The sequence below is a fragment of the Notamacropus eugenii genome, chromosome 3 (genome assembly GCF_028372415.1).
Source record: "Notamacropus eugenii isolate mMacEug1 chromosome 3, mMacEug1.pri_v2, whole genome shotgun sequence".
Classification (NCBI taxonomy): Eukaryota; Metazoa; Chordata; class Mammalia; order Diprotodontia; family Macropodidae; genus Notamacropus; species Notamacropus eugenii.
Genome location: NC_092874.1, coordinates 166155727 through 166174739, shown reverse-complemented (window position 1 = coordinate 166174739; position 19013 = coordinate 166155727). Strand labels below are relative to the sequence as shown.

Here is a 19013-nt window from a genome sequence, read left to right as displayed (position 1 = left end):
CAGATCAGCTCCCTGCTAAGGGAGACCCAAAAAAATGTTGAAGAAATTAACACCTTAAAAACTAGCCTAACTCAATTGGCAAAAGAGGTTCAAAAAGCCAATGAGGAGAAGAATGCTTTCAAAAGCAGAATTAGCCAAATGGAAAAGGAGATTCAAAAGCTCACTGAAGAAAATAGTTCTTTCAAAATTAGAATGGCACAGATGGAGGCTAATGACTTTATGCAAAACCAAGAAATCACAGAACAAAGAGAGAAGAATGGAAAAATGGAAGATAATGTGAAATATCTCATTGGAAAAACAACAGACCTGGAAAATAGATCCAGGAGAGACAATTTAAAAATTATGGGACTACCTGAAAGCCATGATCAAAAGAAGAGCCTAGACATCATCCTTCATGAAATTATCAAGGAAAACTGCCCTGAGATTCTAGAACCAGAGGGCAAAATAAATATTCAAGGAATCCACAGAACACCGCCTGAAAGAGATCCAAAAAGAGAAACTCCTAGGAACATTGTGGCCAAATTCCAGAGTTCCCAGGTCAAGGAGAAAATACTGCAGGCAGCGAGAAAGAAACAATTCAAGTATTGTGGAAATACAATCAGGATAACACAAGATCTAGCAGCCTCTACATTAAGGGATCGAAGGGCATGGAACAGTATATTCCAGAAGTCAAAGGAACTAGGACTAAAACCAAGAATCACCTACCCAGCAAAACTGACTATAATACTTCAGGGGAAAAAATGGTCTTTCAATGAAATAGAGGATTTTCAAGTATTCTTGATGAAAAGACCAGAGCTGAAAAGAAAATTTGACTTTCAAACACAAGAATGAAGAGAACCATGAAAAGGTGAACAGCAAAGTGAAGTCATAAGGGACTTACTAAAGCTGAACTGTTTACATTCCTACATAGAAAGACAATATTTGTAACTCTTGAAACATTTCAGTATCTGGGTACTGGGTGGGATTACACATGCACACACGCTCACATACATAGAGACAGAGTGCACAGAGTGAATTGAATAGGTTGGGATCATATCTTTAAAACAAAATGAAATCAAGCAGTGAGAGAGAAATATATTGGGAAGAGAAAGGGAGAAATTGAATGGGGCAAATTATCTCTCATAAAAGAGGCAATCAAAAGACTCATTAGTGGAGGGATAAAGAGGGGAGGTGAGAGAAAAACATGAAGTCTACTCTCATCACATTCCACTAAAGAAAAGAATAAAGTGCACACTCATTTTGGTAGGAAAACCTATCTCACAATACAGGAAAGTGGGGGATAAGGGGACAAGCAGGGTGGGGGGGATGATAGAAGGCAGGGCATGAGGAGGAGAGTGCAATTCGAGGTCGACACTCATGGGGAGGGATAGGATCAAAAGAGAATAGAAGTAATGGGGGACAGGATAGGATGGAGGGAAATATAGTTAGTCCTATACAACACAACTATTATGGAAGTCATTTGCAAAACTACACAGATATGGCCTATATTGAATTGCTTGCCTTCCAAAGGGAAGGGGTGGGGAGGGAGGGAGGAAGAGAAGTTGGAACTCAAAGTGTTAGGATCAACTGTCGAGTAATGTTCTTGCCACTAGGAAATAAGAAAAACAGGTAAAGGGGTATAGAAAGCTATCTGCCCCTACAGGACAAAAGAGAAGATGGAGACAAGGGCAGAGAGGGATGATAGAAGAGAGAGCAGATTGGTCATAGGGGCAATTAGAATGCTTGGTGTTTGGGGGGGGAGGGGATAAAAGGGGAGAAAATTTGTAACCCAAAATTTTGTGAAAATGAATGTTAAAAGTTAAATAAATAAATTTAATAATAGAAAAAAAAAAAAAAAAAAAAAAAAAAAAAGAAAGCACAGGCTCATGGAACTCAAGGAAACATTAACCACAAAAGGAAAGCACAGTGGAAAACACATAGAATTTGGGAGTTAGACGACCTGGATTAAAATGCTATCTCCACTGCTTAATACCTGCATGTTAATGTATTTCTCTGGACCTCAGTTCCCTCTTCTGTAAAATAATGCAACTAGATGACCTTTAAGGTCCATTCTAAGGCAGGGATAGACCACAACTCACTTAATCTCTCTTAGTCACAGTTTCCTCATCTGTAAAATGAGAACAATGATAACTTTCCAGAGTTGTTATGAAGATAAAAATAGGATATTTATAAAGCTATTTGCAAATTATCAGCCACTGTGTAAATGTTCTTATTCTTATTAATATCATATTATTAGTAAGTCTATGATCTTATGATACTAAAAGGTAAATGAAGTGATCCTACTGAAACAGATAGTACAGAGGATGTTCAAGGATGAAGAAAGGATAAGCCAACACCAAGGTGAAAAGGCTATTTGATTAGGTAATTAGGAAGTTATGGATGAGTTTTGTTGGAACAGTTTCAGAAAAGTGTGGAGTGGAAACCAGATTGCAAGGAATGAACAAATGGAGAGAATGTTTGGGTGAGTAGCTCTGGAGAGGGCATTTTTATATTTAAGGAAAATTGAGTATGTTCATAGGTAAGAGAAGAGGAGTGTTATGAAAATGTAAGATGTCACATACTATTAGTACAGCTATGGAAGTGAAAATGAAAACCTCCCCCTCCTCCTGGGCTTATCCCTTAAATGGCAAAATGAGTGTCCCCTCTGTTGTCTCCAGGGGTTCTGGCTATTACAGAAAAACAAAAACAAAACATGCTGATGTACATTTGCTTCAGCTCAGACAGCACAAAGGACACTTTTTTATTAAAACGGTGAATCTCTTAAATGTACACTTCCTTTCTTGACTGAGTTGAGCTGTTACAGAGGTGCTAACATTGGTGAACGAGGACATCTGCTGGCCAAGTCAGAAATCACATATCAGGACAGAAAACTAGTCAGTGTATTAGTAGAATCATAGGATTTAAGACTTAAGAGTTAAAATGTGCTTTCGGGATGCTGTAGCAAAACTTCCTTATTTTATGCGTATCCTAGGAGTAATATTTAGTCACATTAGTTAGTAACAACTAACTGTGTTTCTCTATCTGCTTCTCTGTGTGTCTATATCTGTTTCTTTCTGTCCCCTGTCTCTATCTCTCTTTTTTGTCTCTGTCCCTGTGGGCTGACTCAATCATTCCAACCTGCCTTTATACCAGCAAGTCTGGTGTTGAGGAGGAGGGTGAGGTACAACATGACTGGAACTTACTATTTGTTACTATTTGTTTTCTTAGAATTCTAGAAGGTAACAGTGGGGAGACAAAGAGAGTCGTATGTGTGTGTGTGTGTGATCATTGGCTGTTAACTATAAAAGCAATAAAATAACAGTCATAATATTTATCCAGAAGAAAATGGTAGGAATAATAATAAATTTGATTCCTCACACAATTATTACAAATTTTACTCCCAGAATACCAATATTTGAAATGTTACAATTCACCCATAAACTTTGGTCCCATTCTTCTAACAATGTATGTGGTGTCTATGGTAAACTGGGAATGTACATTTACAAAATTCTAGTAAGGAGACACATGAATAGGGAAACCCATGTGCCTAGGAGTAACTCACATCTCTGAAATGTAGGCTTTGATATCTTTGGTCTTCTCAGGAATACTACATGAAGCTACTTCTCTGCAAGTACAGACCCTTCTGGTCTTCACTGCTTTCCTGCTTGATAAAGTTTACTTCTGCTCTGGAGGTCATGAAGTGATATTACGTTCTTTTAGTTCACAGCCACCTCTTAACAGGAATCTAAAAAAGGGTTTGTTTTTTTTAGTGACAGGTAGTTCCCATGAGCCAAAGAGCTGCTAAGCTTTTCAAACCTACAAATGAAAAGGGAAATTTGCTTTATCTAATGGGCTCTTAGCAAAGCCAGTCCTCTTTTCACAGCAAAACAGATGAAAACCCTGTATTTTCCCTTCTGTTTTTACTTCTCAAACCAGAAAAGGTAGCAAAGGGCAACCAAGTACCCCTGAGAAATTTCCATTCTCTCAGTCTGTAGATGACATTGGAGAACTATAAACTTAACCCGCTAACAGCTGCAGGAATTAGCTCTTCTCCACATCATCAAACAGTTGAAGAACTCTCTCAGCTGACTCAACCTTTCTCCAGCTAATCACAAAATAATGCCTTTCTTGCAATGAACAAGTTCCCCCAAATGCAGCTACAAAGCCTTCCAGTCCCCTTGGTTCCATGTCAGTTTCTAAATTCAGTCCCAGAATTCTTTTGACTTCTTCAGAGCTCAGCTTACTTTCCTGTTTCTTCTATTGCTTTTTATGGCTTCTTCTCCTGTTGGCTTCTTCTACTCTCAAATTAATGCTTCTGGAAGCTCGGAGACTCAACTCTACCTCATGAGATGAAACTCAAGAAATCCACTTTTGTGTTATATACAAGCCCACAACCCTCCCACAATTACCAACAATTGTTTGATTTACAAGTTTGTCAGATACAATCTTTAAAACCTTAAAAATAACTTACTTCTATATGAGCTGATGGAATCATGATGTCTTGAAGCCATCTTCATCACACTTATTGCACCGATTTCAAACAAGTCATCACAGTACATTTATCTGAGAGGGAATTCTCTTTCTGGTCCTCAGAACAGTTCACATGTCCTTCAAATTTTATTTGAGTGACTGTATTTCTTCACAAGTGGATTTTGTTAGTTTTTTTTACACCATTGTCATTTTTCTTCCTCTGTTAGTAACCAAATTGTTCACATAAGAAAGGGATAGTACCTGATATTTAGATGAAGAAACGGAGACTCAGGGAGGGATTAAGTAGCTTGATTTCTGATTTGGTGCTAGAGATTTAGTATAGTTTCACACGAAGAAATATAAAATGAAACATTTTTAGAGTACTATATGTAATCAACTGTCTGTCCTATGCTTATGGTTAATTTACTTTCTAAATTAGTGATAGCCACATTTTAGGTCTGTTTATTCCTGTTGTATGACATGTTCCTAGAATATACCCCACGCATACCCTAACCTCATTCCACGGGGAATGAAAGGTAATATTATAAAAGACTAAGCCAAAAATAACTATGAATACAAATTTTAATAGGTAGAGTAATGAATTATTCAAACTTCAAATCTATGACTACAAGTCTAGAACTCTGTCCATTGCAAGTTTTCCAACTACCTGGCTTTGATGATCTTATTTGCTTGAATAAGTAGACCCTGGTAGCTTATAATCACATAGATAAATAATTTGGTTTTAAAAATAAGATTTAAATGTAGAAGGGACCTTAAAGGCTAGTTAGTCCAACCTTCTTATTTTACAGATGAAGAAACTGGGGCCTAGAGAATTGCCCAGCGTCATATAGGTAGTAAGTGGCAGAGCTGAGTTTTGAACCCAGTTGCTTCAATTCTAAATTCAGTGACTTTTACATTGTGCCACCCTAGTCTACGAGGATGACCCAGTGGAAAGAACACTGAATCTCAGTTCGTTAAAGTTTCCCCTTCAATTAGCTTTTGGGAGAAAAGTCTATTAGATTCTATTTAACAGATGAGCATTTATTAAGCATCTACAATGTCATAGGATAATAGGTCATGTGCAGTGCTGTGCTGGCTGCTAGAGATTCAAAGGTGAGATAAGGCATTGCTGGAGAACTTTCATTCTAGTAAGAGGAGAAGACAAATACATTAATTCGGTTCACAATAACCAACATTAGTCACCTATTATGTGCACAGACAAGAAAACACCAGGTAATTTGGTGAGGGGAAAAAAAGGCTGATAGCTGGGGAGACTGAAGAATCCTTTGGGTAGGAGGTGGCCTCACACCAGTATCTTGTGAAAAGATTAATGAATTTGAAAGATGAAGCTCAAGAGGGAACATGCTCTTAATATGAGGGGTGGTACAGAAATAGTAGACAGGATAAAGCCAAATTTGAGAAACAGATAGTGGTACAATATGACTACAATATAGTGCAAATGAAGGGAATCATAGAATAAGGCAGGAATCATAGGTTGGAACCAAATTATGATAGATTTAAAAGCCAGGCTAGAAATTTGTATTCTATCCTAAAGACAATGGCAATGTGTGAGCAGGGAAGGGTCAGGGTAAGAACTGTACCTTAGGAAGAATATTTTGGCATCTGTCTAGATGGGGGGGTTGCATAGGTGGAGATTGGATTAAGGTAGCTCAATCTGGAGGTGATCACAATCATTAAAGGGAAAATTGCTAAGAACTACACTTGTGGCTGTGTGAAGGAAGATAAAAGGGTCGAATATAAGAGGCAATATGAAGGTAGAACTGACAACATCATAACTGATGATACATGAAAGGAGAGAGACAAGAAAAGGTCAAAGATGATTCCAATATTTTGAACCTGGGTACCTGGTAGGCACCATCTACTGAAACAGAGGAGAGGAAAAGGGAAAGAAGATGCGTTCTGCTTTTGAAATATTGAATTTTAGATATTTTTGTGACATTGAGGTGATGTCCACCAAGCTGTTGACAATGAAGGACTGCAGTTCTGAAGAGAGAATAGCACTGGAGATATAGATTTAGGAATCCTCTATTTGGAACAATCCAGTAGGAGGGAACAGTGGCTAAAGGAACCATAACTGATACTCTGGCCCCAGACTTGGAGTGATTCTGTCCAGTGCCCAGTGTATATGAGCTTTTGAATTAGCACTGTTATCTGAGTAGTATTATGGAGAAATAGAAGCAGGATGACCTGAGTTCAAGTCATACCAATTTTGTGACTCTGGGTAAATCATTTAACGTTCAGTCAATCTGAGCAACTCTCTAAGACTACAAAATACAGGGAAGGTGTTGACATGAATTGATGGATGAAATTTCCTTATCCAGGGAATTCTTGGTTCTGTCCTTATCACTATCTTTCATAGAGGTGATAATTGAATCTTAAGAGGATAGATAAGATTATCAAGAAAGAGTTTTTTTTTAAGGGTTTTTTTTTAAGGAGGAAAAAGTAGAATTTATTTGCAAGATAATATGCAATTTAATGTTACAGCTATTTAAATGATATGAAATGTTAAGATACTATTGGTTACATATAAATAAACTAAGCATTAGAAAAACAATGTGTGTTACAGATAGATATCTTTTAGAAATTGGACTCAATTGGCTGGTATCTTGTGGTATGCCAGATACTATTTGGAAATTCCTAAGGAATGTTTGTTGAGAGTAATGCCAAAGGCATAAGAAATTTTAATGTATGATGAACATAGTATTCATGACTTTAGATTCCATGTTGTACAATAGTGTCAGAATCACTCAAAGTCCTTGGAGTCAGTTGTCCATGGAAAGAAAGAAGAAGTTTATAAACAAGAAAGGCTTCATTTAATTGTATGAATTGTTTTAAAACAATTCTTTTTCACAAATTCAGAACCATGTATCATGTAATTCTTAATGTAATCATTAACATGTAATCATGTTATTGTGAACCTGTCAAACACTAGGAAATGATGATTTTCATATACAAGAAAAATAGAAAAAAAAGTGGACTATACATGAAGCCACTACTCTCCATTAAAAACAACTTTTTTTCTTTTGTAGATATAAAATACATTCAGCATATTAATACCAAAGCTATTCTGCTTGCTGGGAATTCTCTGGGAATTTCTACTTTGAAAAAATATTTCATCAATGTTCCTATCATTAATTTTTTTTGTATCACTGTTATCCCCCATCCCAATTCTTTTTGAAAACATTTCCTTTCACCTAATGAGCATGGTTAAGAAAAACATGCATATTGATCATTTCTGAAAATGGATGTCTTATTCATCACCTCTAGCTTATCAACTCTATGGAAGCAAGTTTCATCACCAGTCTTCCTGGGATCATGACTGGCACGTTGATCAGTCTTTCAAAGTAGTTTTTCTTCTCAATTTTTAGTCTTGGTAAAAATCATTCTCCTTGTTCTTAGAGCATGGGTTCTTAACCTTCAAGAGGTCTATGGATAGGTTTTTAGGGACTCAGGGAGGAAAAAAAAAAATTGCATTTTTAAAAATCATCTAACTAAAATTTAACATTTCCTTCAATCATGAATGAAAAAAATATTCTGAGAAGAGAAGCCAAAAGACCACATCCCACGAAAAGGTCAAGATTTATTAGTTGAGAAAGAAGAAATGAAGGCCAAGGATAGAGTACTAAGAGAAAACCATATCTTGGTGACAAAAGCTGGATCCAACAATGGAAACTGAGAAAAGCAGAGGCAGCCAGTATTTATTTTTTTCTTTTTTAAAAAATAGTATTTTATTTTTCCAATTATATATAAAGACAATTTTTGACATTCATTTTTACAAAATATTAAGTTCAAAATTTTTCTCCCTCCTTCCCATCCCTTTCTCTAAAGTGTATGGGGTGGGGGGAGCAACTAGATGGAGCAGTAGATAGAGCATCAGCCTTGGAGTCAGAAGGACCTGAGTTCAAATCCAGCTTCAGACATGTACCAGCTGTATGACCCTGGGTGAGTCACTTAACTCTGCTTCTCAAAAACAAAAAAAAATATATGAAGGGTGGCCTCATGGCATCTACAGAATAAAAGTGGCAGGTGAAATGATACACTGTGAGGTGATGCAGGCTGATAGCTGGCAACCAGTTTGGAACTCTAGACCATGTACTATGTTTCTTATGTATAATAATCATTTACTCTTGCATTTATTGAAGTAGAGATGCAAAGTAGATAGGTATCTAGCCTTGAAGCCAGGATAATCTGAGTTTAAGGCGTGCCTCTGACATATACTGGTTGTGGAACCCTAAGCAAATTCCTTAAGCCCTCAATGCCTCAAACTACTCTTTGATGCTATAAAGTTGCAGGGAAGGGGCTGACCTGCCTTGGTAGAAGGAATTTCCTTTTCTGAGTGTTCAATCTAGCAATGAATTCATAGGTCCCTACCCCAGTCCTCCATAATCTTGGTGCTTTCCTGAGACTACCATCAATTTATCCATCTTATCTTATTTGAACATAGTTCTGTGTTGTCTCCCTCATTACACTGAGCTCCTTGAGGGAAGGAACTGTTTTTTGCCTTTCTTTGTATCTCCAGCCCTTAACACAGTGCCTAATGTAGTAGGCACTTAATAAATTCTTGTTGACTAGTCTTACTTGTTGGTTATCCTTATTCTATTAGATTTGTTAAGAGAGAGGGAGTATTATGGTGACCAAGTGGTTAAACTAGGTATGGGTTGGAGTGAGAAGAGGCTGGTTGAGGCCCCTCTATGATATTTATAACTTCATTAATTTTAAGAATGTAATACTCCAAGTATATTATATAGAGGATTCAGGAAAAGAAATGACAGATGGAAAAGTTAGGTAGTCCTTTATTCTTGGGGCTGGTACATGAAATTAGCTGGATGCTACAGGAAGAAGGTGGATATAAGAAAGACACAATGCAGAATCTGAAGATGATAGGTCAAGATAACCAGAGGATAAATTGAAGTAGTGATAGGTCAACAAAGTAGTACTATTACTAGGACCATGGAGAACCATCTTCTTCCCAAGCTTGGGCTTGGATGGGACTAGTGCAAAACAATGCAAATTATGATATACAACAACTCAGAAAGGACATAGAGTTCTGATATTTGTCACTTAAAACTCAGAGTTGTATGTCCTTTCTTGGTGGTTATATGATATTATGAGCTGTTTGAGTGACAATTGGGGAGGAGCCACACCTGGTTTTGGCTTTGGTGTGAGTGAGATGGTGCTCATTTATTATGAGGTACAGCATCCAGAGAGGAAGGTCTACTCAAGCCATGAATACAGTGACTTTGGCCCTTATACCTCCAACTAAAGTCATCAGAGGAGGTTGGCCACCAAAGGGTGATTATTTTGGTTCCAGTTAAGCAGAATTAATATAATAATTGGATAATTCTTTTACATTACTTCATGACCTTATCCACAATAGAAGGTAGTGACAGGGAGAAGCATCTTGGCCATAAGCAGGATTCCTGATTGGCACCTTGGTTCAATGAAGGCTACAGTTTCAAGGAAGGATCTGAGAACACAGAATGTTAGAGTTGAGCTGTAAGGGTGGATCTTAACACACAGAATATTTGAGTTGTAAAGAACCTTGAAGACTATCTAGGCCAAAGATTCTTAACCTGGACTCTGTGAACTTGTTTTTTTTTTTTTTAATATTTTGCTATTAGAATTTCAGTATAATTGGTTTTCTTTGTAATCCTATGTAGTTTATATTGTGCATTTAAAAACATTCCTTTGAGAAAGGGTTCATAGGCTTCATCAGACTGCCCAAGGAGTCCAGGCATAAACAAGATTAAGAACCCCTTATTTGGGCCAACTTTCTAATCAAAAAGAAAAGAAAACCGAGGCCTGGAGAGGCTAAATGACTACTGTAAGGCCACATAGGAAGTTAGAGGCAGAGCTGGGAATACAACACAGGTCTCTTGATTCCCAGGTTGGTGTTTCTTATTCTAACACCATATAGTATGTTCAAGGCACTTCAAACATAAATGACAAAGAGGTCCCTAAACTGAGCAGGAGAGGCAGGAGCAGCCAGTGCTTAGGACCTACTCAGCACTGAGGTTGTTTCATATCAATTGCTCTGGGGGTGATGCTCCTGGACATTACTGAGAGAGAATCTTCTCCCACATGGTGGAAAAGGCTCTCAGTTGGATAATTCCATCTTTAGGGGTCACTAGTTCCTCTTTAGGTCATCTGGTCCAAACGATCCAGGCGGTAGTTCATGGACTATCTTGACTTCATATGTACCATCTGCTTTTGTCATGTAGGCATGCCAATGTTTTCCAAACTCTCTCACCACTTGTCTACAGGCTCCACATGGTGCAATAAAGTCATCCTTCAAATTACTGATAATAGCAATGATCCTTCTGAGATGACCTTCTGAATGGCGGTGCATTCTGCACAGGTACCTACTGGGTAGGATGCATTTTCTATGTTGCATCCTGAAAAGATGTTCCCATCCAGAGTCAGGAGAGCTGCCCCCACTGGGAAGCTACTGTAGGGACAGTAGGCAAACTCTTTGGCTTCTTGGTCTTTGCAAATGAGTTGCTTAATCTGGGCTGGATCTAAATGGCCCTTGGTGCTTTGGCACTGGGCCAGACCAATGGGCACTTGAACCATCTCCTTGACTCTGAACAGTTCTTCTCTCAGGTCAGCAGCACATGGAGAGCAGGCAAGCAGCCGCCAGTATTTCTAATAGTTTGGTAGAGACAGGGAAAAGAGACAGATAATAGTTTGAGGGGACATCAGGGTCAAGTGAAGGTTTTTTCTTTCTAAAATTAAATTTTATTGATGACTTTGACCAGTAAAATTTAGTGTCATTATACACACACACACACACACACACACACACACACAGACACACACATATTTCTAGATGTAAATATTTCCTCCCTTTGCCCCTAGTTGAACATGTAACAAAGGAAAAGAGTTATGCATAAACATCCCACACAATGACCACTTCTGTCGAGTATACAACAGTCTTCCTCAGTCTCTACTGAGAGGATAGTTATTTTTTATTATCTGTTCTCTGGTACTATTATTGGTTTTTCATTTACTTGGAGTTTAGTGACCTCTTCCCTAACATTATTGTAGTTGTGCATATTTGTTATTATTGATTCTGCTTATATAAGAATTTCCATAGTTTAATGAATACTTCTTACTTGTCATTTCGTACTGCACAGTGATATCTCATTGCATTTGTAAACTGGGATTTGTCTAAGCCATTCCCCCAATTTGTGGGCATCCAGTTTATTTCTAGTTCTTTGCTATGATGAAAAGGTGCTGCTGTGAATATTTTTGAATATATTTGGACTTTGTTTTGAATATATTGGGCCTCCTACAGCCCATCAATTTAAGCTTCCTTGTATTGAGTCACCAGGGAGTTAAGAGTCAAGTTGCTCTGTGACAGGATCCGAGATTTATAGTTAGAAAAGGTCATCTGATACAATTTTTTCATTTTGCAGATGAAGAAAATGAGACCCAAGGAAGTTAATAGACCTGCTAAAGATTATAGAGGTAGTGAACATCAGAGTTTTGCTTTGAACCCAAATATATTGAGACTTTGACCTCAGTAGTGACATGAATATAACAGTTTGTCTTGTTCATCCTTTGTCCAGTGGAAGGAGCACAGAGGAAATATTTAGAATACTTGGGTTCACATTTTGCCCCTGACTTTTACAGTCTGTGGGTGTCATGCAAATCATTTAACCTTTTTGCCCTTCAATTTCTTCACATATAAAATGAAATATTGTACTAGCTGGTCTCTAGATCTACAGTTCTCAGGGAGTGGAGCAAATGCAGAGAGTAAATGAAGATATAGAGGGATTTTGAGTGATGGAGTAGAGGAAATGAGGAAAGTCATGGCTTTTTTTTTCTCTTAAATTCAGTGGTGAGATCATTGGCTGAGATTATTGGGTAGAAGGTAATAAATCATCATGTAAATTTGTAGAAGATAAGGTATTATGGATGATTAATAGCGAGAGAGATCCCCTATAGTTAAGGAGGATCAGAAAAGGCTTTCTTGAGAAGGTGATGCCTAAGCTTATCCTTGAAAGAAGGAAGGATTTTTAGCATGTGCAAGTGTAGGTGAAAGATCATTCTAGGAATGGGAAAAAGCCTACACAAAGGCACTTTGGCTTTATCACATATCTCTGTCTCTTATGTTAGGGTGGCTATGTGGAAAGGCTACAAAGCTAGCTTGAGATTGCAGTGGTCCTCGGAGTATTTATTTTATTCCAGAAGGAATAGGGAGCTATGGAAGATTTTTGAAAAGGAGTGTGGTATTACATTAGCTCAATGGATTAGAAAGATTACTTTGGCTTTTGTGTAAAGTTTGGATTAGATAAGGAAGAGACTAGAAATGGAGAGAATAATTAAGATATGAAAAAATTCCAAATGAAAGATATATCTGAACTATGTGAGAGCAGGATATACAAAAGATTATAGGATCATCGAGTCAGACTTGGAAAAGACCTTAGACTTTATCTAGCTCAAACCTCTCCTTTTACAGAGGAGGGAATTGAGGCTCAGAAGTGAAATAAACTGCCAAGGTCATAGAGGTGGTAAGGGGCAGAACTGGAATTCAAATTCAGTTCCTCTGACTCCAAATCCAACTTTCTTTTCATTCTACCATCATATCAGGGAGATGAAATTGACATGTTATCTGGGTTGTATTATATCTTTCCTCCCATTCATTCTATGTTCTTTTATTTCACAGGTGTTGCATACACATCAGAATGTTTTCCCTGCAAGCCAGGTACATTCAGTGACAAGCCAGGTTTATCCAACTGCCAGGTTTGCCCTAGAAACACCTATTCTGAGAAAGGAGCTAAAGAATGCATAAAATGTAAAGAAGACACCCAGTTTGCAGGTAGGGATGTTATTATATTTTCTTCCTGAATAGCATTTTTACATCATACGAATGCACAGAATACCAAAATTGAAAGGGTGATATGAAAGTCTTTCTTGGCTAAATCATAAAGTGAGAGCAGTTTGAGTTCTTACTTTTTATACTTTTCGTCCTCAGTTTCCCCTTTGTTACAATGACTTTCCTACAACACCCTATGAGACTACCATTCTCTGTTGCCTCCTTGAAACAGAGAGAGTTCCCAGCATCTGGGTAGGATAAATGTGACTGGAGTGAAGTAAATACAGTGCTCTCAGAAAAGCTTTGTCATGATATTAAAATAGCCAATTTGTAATTAAAGATGTTTGAGTAATGTTGGTCTTTAGAAAAAGAAACTACCTTTCCAATATTCTATCACTATAAAAGAGCTGAGAGAAACACAGCATTCCTTTTGTCTTAGAGAAAATCAGAATCCATTTCCATCTCCCATGCGGATTCAATTATTCTCCTTTTCCCCCCTGGCTTCTAAAAGGAAGTGCTCCATTTCTGAAACTTGCCTTTTTGCATTGCAGATGAAGGATCTAGCCAATGTATGGAGCGCCCTCCTTGTACACAAAAAGACTACTTTCAGATTCATACTCCATGTGATGATGAAGGAAAGGTACAGTTGTGAAGCCTCCTATAGCCCATCAATTTAAGCCTCCTTGTATTTAGTCACCAGGGAGTTGAGTCAAGTTGCTCTATGATAGGGTCCTAGATCTATAGTTAGAAAAGGTCATCTGGTATGATTCTTTCATTTTGCAGATGAGGAAAATGAGACCCAAGGAAGTTAATAGACTTGCCCAAGATCATAGAGGTAGTGAACATCAGAGGTTTGCTTTGAACCCAAGTCTTCAATTTCCAGAGTCAGTGACAAGAAGATGAACTGAAGCAATACACATTCAAGAACCTTTTTTTCTTCTAGAAATAGTCATTTCTAAACTTGTAACTCCAAATTTTATACTTTAAATCACAGGGAACTAATGTCTTACAGCTCTTTAAGTTTTTTGTACCACAGAGGGTTTCATCAGTTAAAAACCATGCAGCTGTTGGGTAATGCAATTTTTGGCAAATAGCAGTATAATTGCATTAGCAAATGCAGAGCAATCTGCATAAAACTCTACTTTGCCAGAGGGAGAATGTGTCTGTAGACTCTGTAAGTTTCCCTGTCATTCTCTTAATTAAAGCAAACCAAGAAACTGGATAAAGCATGAATAAAGCAAAAATAGCATTAAAAAGGCAAGTTTCTCATCTATTTTTGCATTTGGGGAATAAAAGCATTGCTTCTGAGTTTATTGGATGGTGAATATATAGTTAATTTATTTTATATACTAGATCTTACTGCACATTTATACTTTAATAATAATTACAATTTAATGGTAACTTGGTTTGTCAATTTTTCAGAGAACGAATTTTTTCGAGAATTTATCAGTAAAACTATATTAATATTCACAATACAGTAGAACCTTATCAGTCTAGAATAATTTAGAGGTAGGCTTTTTGAATTAGCTAAATATCTAAATTATAGTATACTTTTAAGCTACAAACTAGTTTATTATCTCCACATACATACTGCAACTTAAACCAACACTGCTAACTAACAAAGTATTTTCAAGAGAAGGTCCTGCTTTAATAAGTAGATTGTTTGGGGTTAGCTTGGATCATAGGATCTTAGATTTAGAAAGAGAAGTGACTTTAGATTATTGAGCCCAAAGCCCTCATTGTGCAGATGAGGAAACTGAGATACAGAGAAATTAAGTGACTTGGTCAAGGTCACCCAGTTTGTAAATGTCTGAGGTAGGACATGAAGCTGGGTTTTCCTGATTCAGAGTCCAGAGCTATATCCACTGAACTACTCACTAAAATGGATTAAAAAGAGTTTTTCTTAAGCATATTCCCTGTAAATTTAATTGTATCAGTATGGTGAATTATGCTTTTAATTACTAGTAAAATGAATTTCAACCAAATCTACCTCAGAATGATCATTAATTTAATATTAGTTATTCCCAAATCAGTAAGATTCTACTATATCCAAACTATTAACCAAAAAAGATGCTTGAAAGGCCAAAACCACAGAGTCTTATGGAAAGACAGCTCAATTATGCAAATTAACAATTGACCTGGACCTAAATAAAATACACAGTGGATTCAAAATACATTGAATGTGTTATCCTTTTTGTTTTTTTAATTATTATATCATCTTCAGAAAGGTAGGGTGCCATTTGTGAATGTAATTAGGAAAAAATGGAAGAACTTTGTAGGTCGCTGATTCTTTTGAACTTCATCTGCAAGCTTAGTGTAAGTATTAAGTTCATGGTTCTAGTAATTTTATTCATAAATGTTTAATGGCAAGTTTCAGCAGATGTATGAGTTGAGTCAGTTGAGACAATATTTCTATGGCAGGAAGCCTTTGAATCTCAGATGAGAAGATAGCAAAGAGGTGCTACAGCTATTCAGTGTCCAAATGGACATATTGAACTATTTATATGAGCATTACTTCAAATGGCTATTTCATGAAACAAGCATTTTCAATGTTGTTTAATAGCTCACTGTAAGCCAAATGATACTCATTCACATATTTCTGCCTTTTGAATTGTGTTATTAAATTTATGAGGAGGGCAACATGCTGCATAGTAGATAGTTAATTAAGCAACAACTTTCAAAATGATGAGGTCTCATGTGGTAGAAAGGCTCCTGGATTTGAAATCAGAATTCCTTATTTGAGGTTTCACTCGTGCCTCTGCTACTTAATTATTCGATCTTGGACAGGTCACTACACATCTTTGAACTTCTGTTTCCTCATTTGTAAAATGAGGGACTTGCACTTTGAATACATTCAACTGAAATTATTGTGGTTTTTTCAAGGTTAGCAGTGAGATCGTCTAACTGTTCAATTCAAAGGCCATTTCTCTTTGCTCCTTTTTTTGACCTCTCTGTAGCATTTGACAGTTAACCAACACTTCTTTCTAGATAATCCCTCTTTTTGTGTCCCTACTATTATCCCTTCCCCATTGTGATTTTCCGTATCATGGTTTCGATATATTGTAGGTTCAGCATAAGAAATTAAATGGGAATTTTTGGGGGAGTTTTGTGGAAGTTGTGAAGGCCTGACACAGAAAAAGTTTAGAAACTCAGAAATGCCTAAAATATATGTATACTATTGTATAATATCAGCATATTTCATCTTTTAATACCATCATAATTCAGACTTCTCTGGTATGAAGGGAAGGCCAAAGACAATTTTCATCGATTTTCCAGATCGAGTATGCACTGCACCACGGATTCCCACCAAGTAGAAGGGAACAACTGTGCTTTCTCCTGCTTTTCTGCTGTTCTACTGCTCCTTTTCAGCTCTTTTGTTAGACAGTACCTGTGTGTCTCTTACTCTAGATGTTCCTTGAGGGCCTTTCCTGGGTCTTCGTTTCTTCTCTTTTTATACCCTCTCTTGGTGAAATCTTTGATTCTCATGTGTTCAACCATCATCATTTTACAGATAATGCCCAGATCATTGTATGCAGCTCTAGTCTCCATCCTGAATTCCAGCGTCATATCACCAACTGCTTTTTTGGTATCCCTAGGTTGATGTCCCAAAGGAATCTCAAGCTTACATGTGTCTGGAATAGAATTTATAATCCTCAGCTCTGATAATTCTCATTTAGTGGTTCATGAACTCCTTTGGGGTTCATAGCCCAATTCTTGCCCAGAGTGTTAACACTTAAAAAAAAATTGGAAGGTTATGATAGTTCATGGAGCAAAAAACATTGGGAACCACTTCATAACTATTCTTCCTCTAAACTCTACCATTTCTGTTGAGGGGAGTCCCACTATTTTCCTAGTTATTCAAGCTTACAAACATGGAGTCATCATTGAATCTTCACTTTACTTTGGCTCCCTCATCTAATCCTTAGTGTAATCTCAGTTCATTCCAGCCTCCCATGTATCCCCTTTTCTCCACTTACACAACCCTAGTGGATGATGGCAATAGGAGACTGATTGGACTCCTAGCTTCCAGGCTTTTCCTTCTGAAATCTATCTTTCTCACGGTTGCCTAGGTAATCATCCTAAACCTGGAGTGATAGAATCACAGAATTTCAGATCAAGAAGAGTCTTCAGTTCTTTTTAACCCATTCCTGAAAAAAAAACAAACAAACAGCTCTCTATGATATATCTGACAAACTTTTTCTTGACCACCTCAAGTGAGGAGAAATATGCTACCTCCCAAGGCAGCCCATTTCAATTTTGTACAACTCTGGTTGTTGAGAAGGGGCAGGTAGGTGGTGCAGTGGATAGAGCACTAGACCTAGAGTCAGGAAGACTCCTCTTTGTGAATTTAAATTTGATCTCAGACCTACTAGCTGTGTGACTCTGGACAAGTCACTTAACACTGTTTGCCTTAGTTTCCTCATTTGTAAAATAAGCATTAGAATTAATTTGACTCAACATATATTTTCTGATGTCATACTATGTATAAATAAAATTCTATCCTGATTGCATGGCACCATCATTATTATATTATCACTAAATTTTTCTTAAAAGTCTACTAACTGCATAGAAAGGCAGCATGGTAGAGATTCAGGCTTGAATCCAGGAAGCCCTGGGATCAAGTCCCACTTCCAATAGGTATGTATAACCTCATCCAACTCACTTAACTTCCCAGGGTTCCAGGCAACTCTCTAAGACTGGAAGTTGCAGAAAAGGTACTAACCAGTACTTGAAGAGAGAATTTCATCATCTTGGAGTCTTGGTAACAGTTAAATTGAAGATTCAGTCTCTATCTCAATCCCTATAACATAGTAGTAATTTGTCAATATCCACTCTGGAAAAGCATACTATATAATTTAGGGTTCTCAAGAAGCCTGTAGCCTAAATGAGAGAAACAGGATAAATTGTAAAATAATAGTATGGATAGAAATAAGTAAATGGGGCTACTGTATACAAGTGGAGTAACCTAAATCTGGATCACTACAGCAGTCTGCCTCTATCAAGAGAAACTGTCAAATTAAGATATATCATAAGCCTTTAAGAAACTTCAACATAAAAAAATCTGAAATTTACAAAGCAGATTAATTTAGGGGTAATTATTTGCTAGGGAAGGATCTGTCACATGATTTTGTTCAATAAAGGTCTCCCATAGTGTGGGGGTAGTTATATCCCTAAGTATGTATAATCACATACCCAAGTATGACTTTGGTAGAATTTCTAACACTCAGAAAAGATAGAGTAAGTGACAATATATAGTTAGAAGAACTGGTTTTTATTCTATTTACTACCTGTGTGACTGGACAAATCACTTACCTCTTATAGGCATTGGGATTCTTTCCTACAGAACATGAAAGGGATAGAATATATGATCATTAAAGACTACTTCCAGCTCTAAATCTATGACTACTATGATCCAGGATACACTCACTGGGAATTAGCTATGCCAAACTAACCTCATTTTCTTTTTTGTTAGGGTTATTAATTTGGCAGTTTATCTATAGGCATATGATGTGTCTTCATTTGACAGTTTCTCTTGATAGAGGCAGACTGTTGTAGTGAGCCAGATTTAGGTACTCAGCTTCTAATCTCAGCTCTGCTGCTTAACTAACTGAATTCACTTAACCGTCTGGTTCTTAGTTTTTCCATCTGCAGAATGAAGACCTCCAATCTTCCTTGAGCTTTCTTTGAGCCACACAATAATACCCCTATGCTACATGTAGAG

The 19013-nt window shown here is 37.1% G+C and overlaps 1 protein-coding gene and 1 long non-coding RNA gene across 3 annotated transcripts in view; one reads left to right on the top strand and one right to left on the bottom strand.

Moving 5' to 3' along the window:
• ELAPOR2 (endosome-lysosome associated apoptosis and autophagy regulator family member 2) overlaps positions 1-19013 on the top strand; it is a 203285-nt gene that overhangs the window by 113524 nt on the left and 70748 nt on the right. For both annotated transcript variants that reach the window (XM_072653231.1, XM_072653232.1), the window contains exons 7-8: positions 13142-13294; positions 13843-13931. In XM_072653231.1, the coding sequence (XP_072509332.1) occupies positions 13142-13294; positions 13843-13931 (242 nt within the window). The remainder of the gene's footprint in view (positions 1-13141; positions 13295-13842; positions 13932-19013) is intronic.
• Positions 15531-19011, bottom strand: LOC140533487 (uncharacterized). Its single transcript, XR_011976939.1, has 3 exons — positions 18015-19011; positions 17269-17439; positions 15531-16923 (listed from the first exon to the last, which is right to left on the bottom strand). It is a non-coding gene; the product is annotated as an uncharacterized lncRNA (long non-coding RNA).